The sequence below is a fragment of the Marmota marmota genome, unplaced genomic scaffold, assembly GCF_001458135.2.
Source record: "Marmota marmota marmota unplaced genomic scaffold, marMar, whole genome shotgun sequence".
NCBI classification, from domain to species: Eukaryota; Metazoa; Chordata; class Mammalia; order Rodentia; family Sciuridae; genus Marmota; species Marmota marmota.
In genome coordinates this window covers 16,464,232-16,485,731 of record NW_025999960.1, presented here as the reverse complement: position 1 = coordinate 16,485,731, position 21,500 = coordinate 16,464,232, and the positions used below count along the sequence as shown (strand labels likewise).

The 21,500-nt window shown below is 36.2% G+C and overlaps 1 protein-coding gene across 5 annotated transcripts in view; it reads right to left on the bottom strand.

Annotated features, from left to right (window-relative positions):
• Positions 1 to 21,500, bottom strand: part of Dip2b (disco interacting protein 2 homolog B) — a 232,086-nt gene that overhangs the window by 85,237 nt on the left and 125,349 nt on the right. For all 5 annotated transcript variants that reach the window (XM_048802722.1, XM_048802724.1, XM_048802723.1 and 2 more), the window contains exons 3-4: positions 15,784 to 15,912; positions 4,747 to 4,872 (exon numbers count right to left, since the gene is read on the bottom strand). In XM_048802722.1, coding sequence (XP_048658679.1) covers positions 4,747 to 4,872; positions 15,784 to 15,912 — 255 coding nt within the window. The remainder of the gene's footprint in view (positions 1 to 4,746; positions 4,873 to 15,783; positions 15,913 to 21,500) is intronic.

Here is a 21,500-nt window from a genome sequence, read left to right as displayed (position 1 = left end):
GGGGGGGGGGGGATCTTCATTCTGTTTTTTTCTTTTTATTAGTCTGGGGTTTTCTTGTTTGGTTTTGCTTTTGTTTTTTGGTACTGGGGCCTATAACACTGAGCCACACCCTCAGTCTTTCCCTTTCAATGGTAGATTACTTCCACTATTGTCTTACTAGTTCCCATTCAATGGATCTTTATCTCTGAGAATCCTATATCCCTGGCTGAGGATGTGTCCTTTTAGAGACCATCTGTACCCCAGGGATGTCTTAGCCTAAGACCGCTTGTTAATGTTAGTTCTTATCAATCAAGTAGTAACATTCAAACTTTGTAACCACTGACCACAAGTCCTAGGGAAGATTCCCGGTTGTGCTATCTCAAAGGCAGTCAAAAGGCAATTTTTCTTGACATTTTCTTTTGCTGGCAGGTTAGTTTTTTTTTTTTTAGTTTACTCATATGTCCTTGTACATGCTTCTTTTTCTCTCACTTTCTCTTTCTTCTCTCTTTGGTACCCAGAGGGTATTCAGTAATGTTATATAATTATAAAACTACTTCTATTGTCAAGTTTTAAATTTTATAATCAGCTATTGAAATATACAAATTCAACCTGATAGAGTAAGTTTTTTACTATACTTTGGCTTATAGAAACTTAGTTCCTGAAGTAATAATGAAAGTATTCTATTAAAATGATACAAAGCTATTAATTAGTTTATTTATAAAGATCCAATTTACCAACCAATTCTGTTTACTTTGTGGTTTTGAATAAAATTAGAGTATTTTGGGGAAAATTCCCCAAGCTGGTAATTCAACAGGTATTCTCTTTTAAATAAATTCCTTTTAACTGACTGATATGTGTTTGGGAGTAACCTCTCAAAAGGCAATGGTTTATTTAATTAGTTTGGAATAATTCTCATTCTAGCATCAGGCAAACATGAGCAACTAATTAGATGAAAAGGATTTCCTACACATGATACTTTAGAAGGGTAGTAAGCAAGAAGACTTTAAGTTTGACACTTAATTGCTATTTGACATGGGGCCAATCAATGACTATGGAAAGTCCTCTGAAGGATGTAAAGCACTATAAATCCATAAACCTAGTTAAAATATGTCCAAAGTATAATAATATCCTAGTCTGTTCAAGGGCATCATTTTCATATATAGAAATATAGAGCTAAGTTTCTCTTCTGGCCCTAAGAATTATTAAAGCCACTGACCAAACAGGGTCCTATTTGAGACAGATGACTAAATTGAAGCTCCTCTCTACCCAAGCCAGTTGAATAACTTACTATATGTTTTAGGGTCATTATGTAATCTATCTGGTCACCTGTGTACCCCTAGAATGCTGCAAAGGATAAGTCCAGCAGAGTGCAGAAAAAGCTCAGAGGGGAAAAATATAAATAAATGCTATAGTTTTTTGCATTGTTTTTTCTCTATGAGTGAGTAATAGTGTTACACAAAGAACCCCTACAAAGGAAAAGCTGAGGTAATTGCCTCATGATTTTAGTAAGTGATTTCCGCATATAAAGGGAACTAGATGGCAGTAATTCAAGCAGTCCAAAACACTCTGTGGCACTCTGTACCACAGGCACTGAAAGAACCATAGATTGCTACTGACTTAAGAGAACTTAAATCTTCCAATGGATGGTAGAAATCAGTGTACATATCAATAAGAAAATTTTAGGCTGACATATTATTACTTGAGAATAATTTGTGAACAAAGATAAATTATTTCCCTTGCCAACTATTCACCAAATTTTCCAGACTAACTATCTATTTAAATGAAGCCAAGATTTATGACATATTCCTTAAATGCCTTCAAAAGAACCCTACATTTTCATCAAGTCACTTATGTGTTGTGTGCCTCCCCAGGAAGGCAAAGAGGCTAACTAGTTAGTATGTTCTAGGAGTTGCCCCAGAAACTAAGTTCACACAGGACAACGTGAGCAGAGTACAAGACTTGACCTGAAATGTGCTCTGTGGTGTGTGACATAACAGTTTACAAAGAAAGATAACGAAAATATTATGAAATCTCAGGTGAATATTTCCCTCCAAAAGTGGCACATCTTTTTTAGGTCATTTTATAGCTGGTCAGAGCTGACATTTTTAGAAACAGCCAATAACAAGCAATAATTTCAATTCCTCCATCCTCCTATTTCTTTCAATCCACCCTCAGTTCTTCTAAACAATACTGTCACAATTCTATTCCTCTTCCTCATTCTTGAATGCAGCTCAGAATTTTTCTAAACTTGGGTGTTTCATGGGCTATCACAGTAGATATGGAAAATAAAACCTATTTGACATCCCTGGGTTATCCTATAACAGATGCTATGTGATGCTTAAACTGCAACAAGAAATAGGGAGATTGCCAACTTTCTTACCTGGTGGTTCTGAAAAGCTTGGAGAAAATGGAATTCAAATTCTAATGTGAGAACAGTAAATTCTACCTGCTAAAATGGAGGGTGCTAAAAGAAACCTTATGATGTATTTCTTCCCACATTCCCTCAGTAAAGCAAAGTATTTGTTCTAGGCATGTGCATAATTGTTGAATGAAAGCATCAAGATCTATTGGGGAGTCTAAGTGAGAAATCACTATGCAGGTGTTCTCAATGTTTCCTCTTGATGGGAGAGAATTCCGATCTACTTAACAATACAGATGTTCCTAATTACAAATTGGGGTTTCTCAAATACTATTCAGAGATCCCCAGAACAGAAGATAAATGGATTTGGAACTTTTTATTACTCTGCTCTGCTGAATACATGTCTTATAAGAGAGGAGCACATCTTTGTAATCAGGAAATTTTAAAAAAAATACATAATGCAATCAATAACTTTATGTACATCTCCAAGGCTGCAGAAAGAGTAGAACATTAGTAGTTAGAAATACAGAAGCCTACAGTGAATTCCAAAGGACTACTAATTCCAAAGGACTAATTCATTCAGCACCAAACAGCTGTGATTTGTTTCTAGACTGGTAAATTTCCCTCAGGCAGTGACTTTTATAAAAGGGGATAAAAAGAGGTTTACACTCTTTCTGAGCATTCTCAAGATCCTTTGCTGCACTCTCACATTTAACCCATAGCAATGAGAACAGCCTATTTACTCTGAAACTGGATTGCTTTAATACAGCTTTGGAGAGGATTATTTCGAAGAACTACATGTCCTGTTGCTCCCTACCCTTTGCCATTTACTGCAACTGAACCCTCTACCACTCTGCAGTAGAATCTGCCAACAAGAAATGGCTACTAAACTGAGAGCCCCCTTTGTCCATGAGGACCCAATTTGTGCTATACTAATGTGGAAGGGAACCCATCCAAGATTTTGAATGAGTGGGTCTGAAGTATGCATCATTACAGACAAAAATGCCTTATTGTGACGGTCTGCTAGAGGTATCTTGTGTTACATTTTGAGCAACACTTGAAGCCACAGAGCTATTTCTCTTTCAGACATATTGACACCACAGATGTGAAGGAAAAAAGCACACACAGTTCATGAGCTCACAGCACACCCAAATGCTCTGAAAGTTAGCCAAAATCTGGGAGAAAACTATTAATGAGTCTGGATGAGAGAATAGGCTCAGTATGAATAGTTCGACAACGTGACAACTGTGAATAAAAATCAAACACAATAATGCAACTTTCCTAGGAATCTCCCCATAGACATGCTAGGCCAAAACAGTATGGGGGAAAATTTTCTCCAAAGATTTCATTAGCAGAATATGACACTACAGAGACAGACACCGCATTGAGGCTCGGAAATAGATTTACTATGTTTAGTCTCAGACACCTATGTGAAGATCTTGTCTGGGATTGATCTAAAAATATATATATATTTTAAAGGTTTTTAAAAACTTTTGCAAAACTTGACATAATGGTGCATGCTTTCCAGCGGCTTGGGAGGTTGAAGCAGGAAAATTCCAAGTTCAAGGTCACCCTCAGCAATTTAGCAAGACCCTAAGCAATTCAGTGAGACTATTTCAAAATAAAAATAAAAAGGGCTGGGGGTGTGGCTCAGTGGTTAAGCACCCCTGGGTTCAATCATCAGTACCCTGCCCTCAAAAAAAAAAAGGAGAGGAAAAAAAGAAAAACTGTGGCAAAGATTCTGCAAAGACTAGATAACTTAAGGTTGTTGCAGTCGTTTCTCAAATAGGAAGCTGTAACTCTTAAATTTACCTGAGGGGGCGTAAAGACTCTAAGTCTGCTGAGGGAATGGAATAAAGATATCTAATTCCTACTGATCTCAGGACCCCAATAGAAAAAGTAGATTCTGAACAAACTAAAATGTATATAGATATATCAATACACTAACACATTTCCACATTTTTACATATCTGCACGAGTACGCTCCTATAGTCTTTAATGACACACAAAATCCTGTTTCAAGTACACCTACTACTATTACTGTTGCAGAGATGGAGTAAATATATGATTATCAGACATATTTTGGGTGTCCATAAAAACACTATTTAATCACAGCAGGGCCCTGACCTGTGTTTATTCATGACTACATGAATTTGGGGGTTAAAAAGGAAATGCTGGAAATTCAGAATAAAAGTTTTTGTTTTTTAAAAAGCTTTACTCTTAAGGCTTTTTTTCATATGTTATTTATAAGGTGATAATCAAAACCTGCCGCCTTCAGAGTATGCTCTTATATAATTTTGATGATGCAGAGTGAGTTCCACCTTCTATTTCCAGAAAGAAAAGGCAGAACTTAATTCAAGAACATCAAGATAGTAACTGTTAGAGAGAAAGGGTTTTGATAAACTTACCAGGAGGCGTACAAGCATCTGCAGGAGACTGGACAAATGTGGACCGCCTTTTGGTGGGCATGGGCAAAGCCATTTTTTGTTCCTTATGTTTTGCCAGTGCAGCTTGAACTGCTTCTGTGTGGATATCTGAAAAGTCAAACAGTTGCATTTATTTGCATTTATTCTGGCTTGTAACATGTTTACTGATGTAAACTGAACTATTTATTGCTGCCTTAATTATTAAAAAACGTAAAGGGGATGTGTAGGTGATTTTTATTAATCTTTTAATTTACACCAATTAAAAAGAAAAACCAAAAATAGGAACAAAAGAAGTCGAGGACAATTTAACAAAGGAGAAAAATGAATCCAGAATGATTATGTGACTGACATACCAGACAAGAAGTTGACTGAGATGGGGGGAGGGGTACAGTCTAACATGCATCTATGCCAGGAGCAAATCCCACCTCTAAGTGAAATGAGTGCTGTGCAGGTGCCTAGAGGAGACTCATTATTTTTCAAAAATAAGAAGCTTAGGGTTTGCTTAACTGTCTGAAAGAAAACTTGGTTGAGACCCCTCAGTTCTATGCCACAGGAACACAAGGGATGATTTTGATCTAGAAAAATATAAGGACAGATGTTACTTGTTTGCCACTTTGGCTACAAAAGAATTCAACTCTACTTGCTCTTCCTCCTAACAGGAATCTCAAACATATCCAAACAAAACTCTTGATTTTCCATTCCCACTGTAAATTCACCCTGCATTCCTATAAAACAGGATCACACTGTATACAATATTTTGGGTTCTGCTTTAAAAAAAAAATTTCTTATAAAATGCTGAGAGGTTGAATAACCAACTGAAGTAAGATAACAACCAAAGTGGCTTTCCCAGTTCACAACAATTTCTTGTTTAGGAATGGCCTCAGTCTACATGCTATCCATCCTTCCTTTGAAGCCTCTCTCTGAAACGTAATTGTGCCCTCAGAAAAGATGATCCAACCAGATCCTTCTTTAGGGAATTTAAACTGAATCAGGAACTGAAATCCTAGGGCTGAGTCACACTGATGACAGTGCACTAAAAAGAAGAAAGGCCTTGAATTTCAAGGTGAGATTCTCCAAAGTTCTCTCACCCTTTCTAAGGATTTCTCATGTGTTCTATTTGCTTCTGTGGCCTACCCCCAGCTATTTTAGGTAGCCTGAGTTAGCATCTGTTTCTTGCAACAAAGAAAATCTACTAAAACTAGAAACGTCATACTATATAGAGGTACAACATAATTTTAAAGGGCTCCACAATATTTCACTGTAGAAATGTGCCATTGTTCAAGCTTCCCCTTAATATTAAATATTATGTTATTTCTATTTTTTGCTACTATTCATAGCAAGAATGATTCAGTATTTTTGCCTCAATACACAGTCTAATAATTTCTTTAGGACTAACAACATGAATTGATGAGATCAAATATAAGCACTTCTTATTCTAGAAATACTTCAATATGTATTTCCTTAGAACAAACAATTTTCTAATACAATCACAGTGCATTTATTCAAATCTAGAAATCCATCATTGATACACACTATTATCTAACTCACAATCCATATTCCAATTTAGCCAACTGTCCCAATAATGTCCTACTGTTCCTTTTCTCCTGATTGAGGATCTAATACAGGATCACACATTATATTTATTTGTCCTATGTCTTTTTTTCTCCTATAATCTAGAATAGTCTCAGTTTTCTGTCTTTTATAACCTTGAAATTTTGGGACAAACTGACTGTCAAATATACCTTAATTTGAATTTCTTTGATATTTCCTCATAATTAGATTCAGGTTATGCATTTTGGCAGGGATATCATAGAAGAAATGTTTCTTTTTCAAAACACGATGTCAGGTAGCATCTGCTCCATTACTGATGATAGTTTAAGTACTTGGTTAAGATGGTAACTGCTAGTTACATCCAGTAATTTAGTGAGCCAGTCTCAAAATAAAAATTTTTAAAAAGGGATAGGTATATAACTCAGCAGCAGAGCACTCGCCTATCTTGTGCAAAGGCCTGGGTTCAATTTCCAGTACTGCAAGAAAAAACAATCAAGTCAATGGGGCACAATGGTACACAACTATAATCCCAGCTATCTGGTGGCTGATCAAAAATCCAAGGCCAGCCTGGGCAACTTAATGAGAAAACATAAAACTCAAAACAGGAAATTTAAATTAAAGGATTGGAGATGTAGCTCAGTGGTAGAGCACTTGCTTAATATGCATAAAGCCCTGGGTTTGATTTCTAGTACTGTGATTGCTCAAACAATCAATTGATCAATTGATAGACAATTTTTTTTCATTCATTTATTCCAGGTTCATTTAGTACTTTCCAGCCCTGGAATTGAATACATTTTTCCTAAGAGTACTAGCTTCTTTTAGTGAAGAATAAATGGTATTTAGAAACCGAGAGCTTGAAAATAGGGGTACTCAGTATTCTTGGGTCATTTTTATTCTAAGCCTTTTCCGAATATAAGGGAATATAAACATGTATTTATACAAAAATCTATTTTATCCATATCAATACTGAAAATAGTGAGTTCAAACTATTATTCTAATTCCAATTCAACAACACAAAATCCATTCTAATTTCCCCCTTTCCATTTGTAATAGTAAGAAACCTGGTTCACAATATTCTCAATATTTTATTTTACCTGTTGACTAAACACACTGTCATTTATTTCAAAATTGGTATCTCAGGGTTGGGGGTGTGGCTCAGTGATAGAGCAAAGGTCCCGAGAGCAAGTTAGTTTTACAACTGCTTGAAGTTAGGAATCTACAATCACATTCTGGTGGATTTCTGCCCCCTCCCCCAATCCCTCATACTGCAGATTGAATCCAGGGGTGCTCTACCACTGAGTTACATTCCCAGCCCTTTTCATTTATTTTATTTTGAAACAGAAACTCAAACAACCAGGCACCATGAAGGAAAACAGACTAAACAAGTATCCTCTGAAACTGAAAAGACTGATTAAAAAAATAAGAAAGAGGGTTATTCAATGATGGAAAAAAAGAAAGAGTAGAGCCAATGTGCCTCAAACAAAGGTAGTGGATACCTATAACAATTTCAATGACAATATGGGAAAAACATAATTGGCTGGTTTAGCAGAGGTAAAAAAAATTGACCTTTGTTCACTTGAATAATTGAAATGTGTCTCACAAATGCATGGATTAGAAAAACTCTGAATGAATCAGACATAACTTTCCTGTGTGTGGGTATAAATGCACTACCAACATAACTCTACATCATGTACAACCACAAGAACAGGAAGTTATACTCCATGTATGTATAATATGTCAAATACACTCTACTGTCATATATATGTAAAGAGAACAAATAAAAACTTTTAAAAAAAATAAATGCATGGATTATTCACAAATTTGTGACAAAGACAAAAAAATTCATTTTTTTTGTCAAGAGACATCTGTTTGACACACATAAAACAATGCCACAGAAATCATCAGGAGAACAAAGAAAGTATACACTCCCAGATCTATTACTGTCCAAAATGATACCAGATTTGATATGAGAAGCCATATTACTTTCAAAAGGCCAGAATGATGACAATGTCAAAACAGTCCATGCCATGTGAAACCAACAACTTATTTTCAAAATATACATAACCCTTTGGAACTTAATGGGTTAAAATGCCCACACCCAAACCAAACTACAGATTTAATGCACTCCTTTTCAAAATCCTATTTGAATTTTTTGCAGAATTAACAAAAATCCTAAAATTTTTATGAAATCTCAGTGGACCTCATATAGCAAAAATAATCTCGAGAAAGAGGAACAAAACTAGGGGGGCCTTACACATCCTAATTTCAAAGCTACAATAATCATATGAGATAAGGCACATTCAGGGAGGTATGACCACAGACGTAAAGCTACAGTAATCAAAACAGTAATAATACTGGCATAAAGACTGACATATACAGACCAATGGAACAGAGTCCAAAAATAAACCATGGAATATACGGTCAAATAATCTTCAACAAGGATGTAAAGACTACATAATGGGGAGAAGACAGTCTCTTTACTAAATGGTGACATAAAAACTACATATTCACACTCAAATGAATGAAAATGAACCCTTATCTTACACCATATACAAAAAGTAGCTCAGGATGGATTAAAGATCTACAAGTAAGACCTGAAACTAAATTAGATAAAAACATAGATGGAAAGATTATGTTGGAATGGGCAATGATTTCTTGGATTTGGAACCAAAGGTCCAGGAACCAAAAGCAAAAAATAGAAAAAACTTTGTCAAACTAAAAATTTCTGCAAGGCAAAGGAAATAGTCACGAAAGTAAAAAGGCAACCCACATGATGAAAGAAAATACTCTCAAATCATGTATCAGATAAAAAATTAATACTTAGGATACATAAAGAATTTCTATAACTTCACAAAAATGAAACCTCAATAATCCAATTTTTTAAATGGGCAAAGGACTTTGTTGTGTTTTATATCCTATATGTTCCCCAAAAGTTCGTGTGTTAAAGGCCTATTCCCCAGGTAATGGTGCTGTTGGGTGGTAGGGGAACATTTAGGAGATGGGTCCTAATTAAAGAGTTAGCCTATTGGGGGAGTGCCCTTGAAGGGGCTGTTTGACCCCAGCTCCTTCCCCTCCCTGTCTGCTTCCTTGCCACAAGGTGACCAGCTTCCTCTGCCATATGCTCCCTGCCATGATGTATTACCTCACCGCAGGCTCAAAGGCAAGAGCCAAGCAATCACTCACTAAAGCCTCTGAAAGCAAAATAAATCTTTGCTCCTTATAAGTTGATTTTTCTTAGATATTTTGTCACAGCATCAGAAAGATGTATAATAGACTTGAAGAGCCATTTTTTCCAAAGATGATATACAAATGGCCAATAATCATGAAAAGATACTCAGCATCACTATCAGGGAAATACAAATCAAATCCACAGGAACTATATCACCTCACACCTATTGGGCTGCCCATTATTTAAAAAATAATAATAGACAAGAGAAATGACAAATGTTAATGAGGATGTAGTGAAACTGGACTTTGTATATACTGCTGACGGGGCTGTAAAACAGTGCATCCTTTATGGAAAACAGTACTGGAATTCCTCAAGAAATTAAAAATAGATCTACCACAAGACCCAGCACTCCCATTTCCAGGTATATGTCCAAAGAACTGAAAATGGGGTTTTGATAAGGTAGTTGCATCCCCATGTTTACTGAAGAATTATTCATAATAACCAAGATGTAGAAGAAACCTAAATATCCATCACAGTTGAACTGTTAAAGAAAATGTGACATAAGTACAAATGAATATTATTCATTTTTACAAAGGAAATTCTCTCATATGCTACAATATGGCTGAACCTTGAGAATGTTATGCTAAGTGAACTAAGCCATAAAAAGACAAATAGTGCATGAGTCTCTTCTGTGACATATCTAAACTAATAAAACTCATAGGAACATAAAGTAGAAAGATGGTTGTTGAAGTCTGAGGTGTGGGGGAAAAAAGGAGAGTTGCTATTTAACAGTAGTAAAGTTTGAATCATGCAAGATGAAAAACTTCTAAAGGTCTGTTGTATAGCATTGTGTTTACAGTTAACAATCCTATACTGTACACTTAAAAAGTGTCAAGAGGCTGGGGATGTAGCTCAGTGGAAGAGTAATTGCCTAGTATGTGCAAGGCAGTGGACTTGATCCACAGCTCCAAAGAGGGAGGGTTGTTAAGAGGAACTGGGTGTAGTGACGCAGACTAGTATTCTCCGCTTAGGTCGGGTGGGGGCTGAGTCCACAACTTCAAGACCAACCTGGGCAACAGAGCAAAATCTCTTACCTATCTACTTACTTACTTCTTTTTCTTTCTCTCTTATATTTACATACATACACAGTCAAGAGGATAAATTTATATTGTATTTTTTACAACTGAATTTTGAGTCTCAGCTAAAATCCTTTTTATAAAACTGCATTATAGAAAAATTCACTTGATGTTTTCTTTCTTACAAGTAGATCTCTGATCCATTTGACATTCATGCATGTATACAGTGTAAGATATGGATCTACTTATCTTTTTCTAGATGTCTTAGCATCATTTGTTAAAAAGAGTATTTTTGCCCTAGTGATTTACAATTCTATCTATGTCATATACTGAGTTCTCAGGTGTATTTTGGTCAATTTGGTCAATTTCTGAACTTCTTGCTCTATCGAATGTTCTGCCTGCCAATTTGTATGGCATACCACACTGTTTGAATTACAGAGCCTTTGTAGTATATTTCAATACCTTGCAGTTATGAGTCTCCCAGAGCTTTTCTCAAGTGTTTTCCTAGCTATTCTTACATTTTTTCCAAATGAATTCCAAAAGTCAGTTTTCTAGCTCCATAAATAAATTTAACTCTATGCTGAGTCAGGAAGAGGAGTGAAATTTTATTTATAAAGTACAATATATATTTTACATTGTATGCCTTCACACATTATGTTTCTTTTGCTTAAAATATCTACATAGCAAACAGCTATTCATCCTTCAGAATGGCTCAGATAATACCACTTACAGATGTTTAACATTGTGTGCCTTCCTCTACCTCCCTCTTTGATGCTGCTTCTAAACCCTGTATTGTGTAGAATATGCACTGAAAAAAGGACTCTTAGATTTTTAATCTGTGTTTTTCCAGCATCTAAAACTGTGTTCAAATCATGGGAGGTCTACAAAAAATGCACCAAATTCATTTACCTTCTGTCATATAAGGAGTATATTAATATAGGAAGAAAAGGATCCTGTAGCACTAGTACCAGCCACTTTAGCAAATGTCACACTAGATTAGGGATCAGATTTGGACAAAGATAAAAGTCCACAACTAGGTTTATAAAGTTATCCTTGCATTTAGTTCCCAACATTAAGTCAAAGGAATCTAAACCTGAAGTAAAAATTATTTAATACAAAAATTGATTTAAGCTGGCAGCAGTGGTGCACACCTCTAATCCCAGCAACTTCGAGGCTGAGGCAGGAAGATCAGAGGTTCAAGTCCAGCTTAGGCAACTTAGCAAGACCCTGTCTGAAAATTAAAAAAATAAAAATTGGATGAGAATGTAGCTCAGTAGTAGAGTGCCCCTGAGTTCAATCCCCAGTACTACACCACCACCACCACCACTACCACCACCACTACCACCACCACCACCATCATCATCATCATCATCATCATCATCATCATCATATTTAAAACTTTAAATCATTAATCCACGACTATCACATTAAAAGCCTATGCTTATTATTTTTGTTTATGATTAACATATATAAATTTTATGTATTTACCACAATAAAATTGTATATGATGCAAAAAGATCTACCAACATATGCCAAAGTGAAAAATGTTCCTAGATCCAGCACCTCCCAAAAATATCTCATCTCAATAGTTTGGTATATATTTTTCCAGGTTTTGTTGTATTTGAATACAAATGTATACAATAACATTATTAGTTTTTACAAAAATCAGACCACATACTGCATATTGTCTTGCCTTTTTTACTTAAAAAATTGTATTCTGAGTATCTTTTCATATCTGTACAAACAGGTTTACCTCAGTTTTTCTTCTAAAACAAATATCCTATAGCTAGGGATGCAGCTCAGGGGTATAGTGCTAGCCTACCATGCATGAGACCCTGGATCTGATCTCCATTACCAACAAAAAAACAAAACAAAAAACCAAGAAGAAAAATCAGCTTTCCTAGAAATCCCACTGTGTACACATATGTATAATTTGTTTAACCACTATATTATTTTAAACAATACTACAACAAACATCCTTGTGTACATATGTTGGTATCTGTATAAAACAAATTCCTAAATGTAAAATTTCCAGGTTAAAGAGTATAAATATCTAAAGTTTTAAAAATATTGCCACACTTGTGAGCTATTTCTCTTGTGTGTGGGAGGGAAGGTACCAGGGATTGAACCCAAAGGCACTTAACGACTGGGCAATATCCCCAGCCCTTTTTATTTTTTATTTTGAGACAAGGTCACACTGAGTTACTCAAGTCCTTGCTCAGTTGCTGAGGCTGGCTTTGAAACTTGAGATCCTCCTACTTAAGCCTCCGGAACCACTGGGATTACATGTACACATCACCAAGTCCTCCGAAAAAGCACTTTTTCAATAACAGAAAATAGCAAATCAAATGCTCACATTTGATCTGATCTAATTAAAAACAGTACATTTCCCAAAGTATTTTTACATATGATATGAAACATATGATAGCAAACTTTAAAAAGCTAGGAAATTATTCACTGATAAAGCTTTAGGCCTGTGATATTCTGATAATAATTACAGAGCATGTTCTTCCACACCATAAGGATTTACAGCATCAGATCATAAAACAAATCAAACCACAACTATTTTCTGACATGATAAACCTATGCCCAAATGTTAGTGTCAAAAGGAGATATTCACATTCTATTAGCAAAGACTCGTACAGATAAGAACTGGCAGCCTCTTAGATTCATTCACCAGCATACAATCCATATTTGATAAAGAAATCACTTCCGAAGTTCAGTCCCCAGACAAAGATGACTTTAGACTTCTCTGCTAGAAGCAAGTGAAAGCTGGGTATTATTTTTCAATACAAACGTTTCAGCTGAACGATACAAATATATCCTCAAAGTCCTTTTTTGTTTTCCTTTTGTTGTTTTCATTGGAATAGCTAATTTTTCAAGAGATTAACATCAAAATATTCAGAATGGTTTAAACCAAGATCAGTTTCCATCTTAAGCATTAATTGTGTTTTCTATGCTTGAGACTATGCCATACATGGGTGCCTTGCTGTGCAGAAAAAAGAGATACTGAATAGGTAACATATTGAAATATAAGGTCTCTTTTGGCTAAGCACAAAGAACAAAATCAGATGAGACCCTATCTCAAAATACAATAAAAAGGGATGGGAATATAGGTCACTGGTTGAGCACTTGCCCTAGCAAGGGTGGAGCCCTGAGCTACATCCCTGGTGCCAGGGGGAAAAGAAAGGAGACAGAAACAAATCAGATGGCCTAAACACTGAATAAATATATAAGCCTACAATACTGCCTGAAACATGAAATGCTCAATGTATGCAGATTTTATTTTGATCCTTTGATATGGTATAGATGTTAACAAGCATCCACTAACTAAAAGAACATTTTCCAGTTGCACTCTGGGGCATTATTATCATTAAACACTTCCTGTTTACCCATCACTTTTTTCTGAAATCTTGCAAGTTTCACTAAACATATCCTATGTTCTTAACCTATGTTTGCATGTGATTCGTAAATGTAACCCTTCCCATGACCAGAATAGTAGAGAAGTGAAAGTTCAGCTACCATCAACCTCTGCAACTTATTTGTTTCAACTCTGCAGCCGCTGTTGGTTTCAGAGAGGCCAGAATTCTCCCAGACTATCAATTTCTCCAATGTGCTGAGCTTTCATTGCTGTTTAGTTGAAATTCCTGGATTGAAAAAGTGTGATTTTTTTTTCCCCACCAAATATTTCAATGCTTGCATGCCCCTTTCATGTTCTCATTCACTGAGAGTATTACAACACTCTCATAACTTTCAGTATCTTCAGCCTTTTTCAACAGTTCGTCTTTTTCATTCCTTCATCACAGCCCCACCATCACCACCACCACCACCACACTTTCTGGCCTATTTCTTGCTAGTACCTCCCTACATGTGCAAAAAAAATGTCCTAGTGAAAAAACTCCCAAACCTGACTGTTAAATTCTCATTAGTACCCTTACACAACCTTGTTTCCACAGCCTGCTGACTAGTATCTGATTCATAAACTCACTTTCTCATAATCTGAAAGAACTGGTACAAAAGAGAAAGAGGTCAGAGACCACAGATGGATTTTTGTAGGTAACAATCAAAACTCTATAGTACTAAATACCTTTTTCTATCATATGATCATCTTGGACACACAATATAATCTTTTCAGTTCCTTACTAATCCTCTTATTATGTGCTGTAACAAAGAAAAAAGAAAAACCAAGGGGGAAAACACAAAATATCTCAGAAGGCCAGAGATAATAGTTGTAAAGGCTAAAACCCTTCTAAACTGGTTAGAACATGCTGCTTCTGGACCTGGGCCCAGACTGAAGAGGCAACACTGAGAACTTAGGAACTCAGACTTGGGTACTTGGCAACAAACAGGAGCTCCTAACACGCTTTGCTACTTCCAGTATTTCGTTCCTCTAATCCACTGTTAATAAGTACTTAATAAGTACTTTTACTCCTTCCTTTCTTTAAAATATCTACTTAACACTGGCACACAGCAGTGGTAGAGCATGCAGTTTGCAACTGGATTTGAGCAACAAGAACAATAAAAACCTGATTAGGTTACTTATCTGCTACAAAACCTAAATGGCATTGAAGATTTGGTTTCTTGTAATGTTTCTTGGCCTCACCTCCCACTTCTTTCTAATCCTTACATTCTTAAGTTCTGGCCATGAAGAGTTATTTTTGGGTCTACTATCTGGTGCTATTTCCTTAGCTAACTCTTGTATTGTTTGTTTGTTTGTGGTATAAAATTTTATGTATATATGCATCTAACCTCTCATAGTACCAACCCACATGACCTAACTTCACTTTCCCTTCTTCTCTACCCCACCCTACCTCCCCCAGTACTGGGGATTGAACCCAGGTTACCAGTGGGTTCAGTGGATATATCACTGAGCTATATATCCCCAGCTTATTCACTAAGTTGCCCAGGCTGGCCTCAAACTTGTGATTTTCTTGCCTCAGCCACCTGAACATCTGGGATTACAGTGATGCACCACTATGCCTGGCTCTGGCTCTTCTTTAATTCCTTAAGGGCAGAAATGGTCTTAAATGTTGCTTTATCATCACCAAATATTGAGTATCTACTACACCTGACACAAATAAGTGCTTGATGAATGAATTGATATAGACCTATTAATGCCTAAAGGGAAAAAATAGAACAAATATTAGAAGCTCTCAGAATACACAGTTCACACTATGATCAGTAAAAACTACTGAGTTGATAATTTCTGTAGTTCCTTCTTACCTGATCGGTATCGCTCATCCCTGGCTCCTCCAGACCTAGATCGGTGGTACTTAGAGGGAGCGGAAGTTTGAGTTGCAGCTGGAGCAGGAGTCTGGTTTCTATGTTCCTTCTGTCCTGCTGAATCAGTTTCTGAAAAAGGAAGTTTGAAAGACATTTATCCAATAACAATAACACCTAACATTTTCTTAGCACTTGAAGCATTCTCACAACACTGAGGTAGGTACTATTACCCCATCTACAGTTAAGGTTGGAGAGCTTTATATACCTAAATATGATGCAAAGACAAAGGACCCAAAATTATCAACTTAGAACTATAACCATCAAGAGGCTGATAGAGAAATAGCAGAATTATATAGTATGGAATGAAAAGGCCCTCCCAGAAACTCCAAGGTGTGATGGTGATAGGGAATTGAGGGAATGTTTATATGATCCCCTAATTTGCCCAGTGATAGAAAGAAGAGTTGGAGGAACTTCAGCTGCCACATCATGAGTCGCTTCAGATAAACACAATTCAAGCAAAAAAGGGGGAGGGCCTGTCATACAAAGCTTCAATTCAAGTCTACCAGCCCCTTTTTCAACAGCAGTCACCACTGAACCTGTCCCTTTCTAGTGCCTGATCTGTCCCCATACTCTGCCATTTACTATCTTACCAAGAACCCATGGAAGGGGGACAGATGCAGAAAAAAAACTCATTAGGTTCTGATGTTACTTTCCCCCCTCAAAATGGTTAATTGCTAAGTCATTTCTTTAAAAAAAAAAAAAAAAAACGTAGGGCTGGGGATGTGGCTCAAGCGGTAGCGCGCTCGCCTGGCATGCGTGCGGCCCGGGTTCGATCCTCAGCACCACATACAAACAAAGATGTTGTGTCTGCCGGAAAACTAAAAAATAAACACTAAAAATTTCTCTCTCTCAAAAAAAAAAAAAAAAAAATGTAGTAAGAACATTTAACATGGGAGCTGCCCTTTTAACAAAAATTTAAGTGGACAACATAGTATTGGTAACTATAGGCACAATACTACATAACATCTTATTCATCTTGCATAAATGAAACTTTACACCTGCTGTATAGCAAGCCCTCATTCTCTCTTCCCATGGCCCTTGGCAACTATCACTATACTTTCTTTCTATGAGTTTTGATTATTTAAGATATCTGATATAAGTGGAATCGTACATATTTGTCCTCACATAACTATTTTATTTCACTTAGTATAACTTCCTGCAGACTCATCCATGTTGTCACATACTGCAGAATTTCTTAAAAAAAAAAAAAAGTTTTTGTTTTACTTGTAGATGGACACAATACCTTTGTATGCATGTATGTATGTATGTGGTGCTGAGGATCCAACCCAATGCCCTCACACATGCCAGCAAGTACACTACCATTGAGCTATAACCCCAGCCCAAATTTCCATCTTTCTTTCTTTATTTATTTTTAATATCTTTTAGCTGTTGATGGACCTTTATTTTACTTATTTATATATGGTGCTGAGAATTGAACCCAGGGCCTGGGTTCACGCATGCTAGGCAAGCGCTCTACCACTGAGCCACAACCCCAGCCCCTCCTTCTTTTTTAAGGCATATTTTAAGTTTCTTATAGAGCACTTAGTTGTGACTAGCAAGGCAGCTTATACATAGCAAGTTAAGTGCCCCATAGAGTAAGATGTCATCTGTGCAGTAAGTGCTTTGTTCCAGACCCCCCCCCCCCACCGCTGAGAATCTGCTTATGCAGCAAAAAATTAAAAAACAAAAAACACACTCAACATAATTCTGGGGAGTACAAGCCATAGCCCATGTACCCAAGAAGAGAAGAAATGAGATTCAAAATGACAACGTCGAGTCTTTTATTTGGTGTGCAGGGCAGGGGTGCGGGGGTGGGGGGTGTTTGCTGAGAATTGAACCCAGGGGTAGTTTACCACGGAGTCACATCACCAGCCCTTTTTATTTTTAGAAGTGTTTCACTAAGTTGCTGAGACTGGTCTTGAATTTGTGATCCTTTGGGCCTCAGCCTCCTGAGTTGCGGGGATTAGTGTTTTCTTTGTCTGTTGTTTATTATGTTACCAGGGATTGAGTCCAGGGGCACTCTACCACTAAAGCTACATCCCTAGCCTCTTTCACTTTTAATTTTAAGACAGTGTCTTGCTAAATTGTTGGAATTGGCCTAGAACTTGTGATCCTCCTGCCTCATCCTCCCAAGTCACTGGGACTATAGGCATGCACCATCATGTGCAGCACAGTCATTTCATTTAAAAAAAAAAAAAAACTATTAGCAGCCAGGCATGGTGGCACAGCCTGTAATTCCAGCTACTTAGGAGGCTGAAGTATGAGAATCATAAGTTTGAGGCCAGCAGGGCAACTTAGTGAGACCCTGTCTCAAAATAAAGTAAAAAGGGATGGGAATGTAGCTCAAGTGGTAGAGCACCACTAGGTTCAATCCCCAGTATTGCAAAATAAAAATTAAAAAATGGTTAGCATGTTGGAGATGCCACATGTAAGACAGTTTCAGACGAGCTCAGCCTTCTACCTGGCAAGGTATCAGATACGTGAATGATCCATCTCAGATGGCCCAGAGTAGCCCATCTACTAGACGGAAAAAACTTAAGGGCCCCATCTGGTAATATATGGAGCAAAACAATCATCAATACGAGCCCTGCCCAAATTCCAGGCCTCCAAAACTTATTTTTGTTTTGTTTTGTTTTGTTTTGCCTTAAAGGTTAGACCTTTTTTCTTTTCTGCAATACCAGAGAATTGAGCTCAAGACTTCGTACATCCTAGGCAAGTACAATACTACTACCCCCGTCCCCAGTCCTAGATTATTTTTTATATACTGTCTTTAAGGTAGTTAAGGGAAGAGTACATGTTGGGATATTCTCCACTAATGGGTTTTTAGGGATCTAGAAATGCTTGGTTGTTTTGTTGTTGACACTGTTTATTTCTTATAGAAAAAGCAACATACTTGTGTATTCTTTTTGCAACTTGCTTTTTGCTCTTAACTACATATTCTGGAAATCATTCCATATCAATACATAAGGAGCTTCTTTACTCTCTTTTTATATTGTATGTACTCTATTTTGTGAATGTACCAAAAACTAATCAACCTATATACTATAGAAGGGCATTTAAGTTGGTCCCAATGTTTTCATATTTGTAGACACAAAGGGTTAATAACAAAAATTGTGAAGGTCAATAAATACTGTTTTTTTAAAAATGGTTCCTGGTTGAGATTTTCATTATAAAATATGTTAATTGAGCAAAAGATGTCTTAAGACACTGAAATTTTAAATGTCTAAGGTTGTAAACTGAAGTTTTTAATCTACCTAAATTCTCTTGATAATTCATTTTGCAGAAGAACTACACTGAACTCTTAATATTTTCCATACATTTTTAAAATTTTTTAGTTTTTATTAGTCTTGAACAGGGGTCATCAAACTATAGACTACAAGCCTAATATGGCAAACTGTTTTCATGAAGAGATTTATTGGAACATGGCCTGGCTCGTCATTAACATAGTGTCTATGGTTACATGCACATTGTAAAGGCAGAGTTGAGTAGCTGTGACAAACTGGCCTTTAAAGCCTAAAAGACATACCATCTGGCCTTTTACGGAAAATGTTTACTAACCCCCCCCCAATCTATAATAATAAAAGCTAATATTTAAGTATTTGTTTTGTGTTACCTTTTATCTCATTTATTTCTCACCACAGATCTATAAAGTAAGCACCACTGTTATCCTCTTTTTACAGGAAAAGGAACAGAGACATGAATTAGTTAACTTCAGGAACAAATGAACCAGATACAAATATTAGTGTGTCTAATTCTACTGGTCTCAACCAAAATGATTATTAAAAAGGCTATAAAATAAAGCTCTCAAGACTCTTAAAAAAAGAAAGTAATCAGGATGAACAATTTAGTTTAGGAGCATCTAACTGCTTCAGGATTTAGAGACAGCAGTTAGATACATTTTAAAAAAGGGGGGGGGGAGAAAACAAAAAAGAGCAAACTTACAAACACCTAACCGCTTGCAATCATGCAAAAAATTCTACAAAAAAATCCTTCCAAATAACATTTTCAGACACCTAAAGAAACTACTTAAAACATATTCAAAGTTGGGCACAGCGGTCCATGCCTGCAATCCAAGCTACATGGGAGGCTGAGGAAGGATATCACAAGTTCAAGTCTGGCTTTGGCAACTTAGCAAGACCCTATCTCAAACAACAAACAAGAAATAAACCCAAACACACAAACACTCTCTTTCTCTCTCTCCAAATGACTTTAAATAGAGAACAAAAAGCTATTTTTATTTGTATGATCCAATAACACAGGAAGAAAATCAGATTAGCACACATGAGCTACTTCGCTTATAAATATGCACAGAGAAAATTATTTGATGTAGAACATTAAGTTTTAAAATACCAGCTTGGTCATAATGAGCATACAACTGAATTACCTATCACTATTTATTTTACTAGTTAAATAAGCAGATTTTCAAGAACAGATCAAACTACTATGCTAAGAAATATGATGCTTCCAAATCAGTTAATAATCCAAAGGGTAATTTCATTTCAAAAAGGATGAACACAAAGGCCTTTTTTTTTTTTTTTTAAGTATTCCTCTCTCTTATACTTTGCTTGGTGTTTTTCAGTGTAATTGATTAGAACAGGAGAAAGATGATAATGTGGGCTAAAGAATAAAAAATATTACAAAGAAATGATAGGCAGGGGAACTCCTAGTTGATTCGAGAAGAATTAGAGAAGATGAGGTTTTCACAGATCAAATTACAAGAAAATTTAACACAAATAGTCTTCTGATGAGAACTGAGAGTCAGGTGACACTTAGCCAAGAGCTTCTACTGCTCTGATACTAAAAACAAAATGGTCACCTCAGACTCTTCACCAAGCAATATTAGTGTACAGCTCTGGAACGTGTGTCTCAGTTCCCTTAGAAAACTGGTTAGCACATGGGAGGCACTGGGTTCGATCCTCAGCACCACATAAAAATAAATTAAAAATAATGGGGGTTGGGGAAGAAATCTGGTTATTCAAGCAGACCAGGTCTTTTTGAGGTCTAAAATCATGACAACCATTTTGTTATAGTTTGTTGGAAGTGAAAGCAAAGGTCAATTTGCAATTTTAATAAGTGGCTGACCAAATATTTTTGGTGAGTATTTCTCAGGTGCTCAAAGCACAATATCACAGCAATATGGACTTCAGAAAGAACAACCTTGTTCACATGTGTACTACACCTACTTCAAGTTCACAAAAGACTACCTAAAGAAAGTTGTGTGAAAACAAAGTGGGGCTGGAGTTGTGGCTCAGAGGTAGAGCGCTCACTTACTATGTGTGAAGCCCTGGGTCCGATCCTCAGTACTACATATAAATAAAATAAAGATTTTTTTAAAATAAAATAAAAATAAATAAAGTGAATTCCTAGGAACTATAATTACTAATCTTTTTGAATGTGATTAATCACTCTCTAATTCATATGACTTTTACAAATTTTTAATTTCCAGGTACTGAAGTTTATTTTAAAATGTAAGATTTATAAATAGATGTCTAGGTGCACTAGAAATACTGGAAGCAAATATAACAAATAGTTATATAGTTAAATAGTTCAATGGCAGTTATTCCTAAGTGATACGGTTTAGGATGATCTGTATATATTCCATAGGCTGTACTGAGTTATACGAGTTTTCTACAATTAAAAAAGTTCTCTCTTCTGGA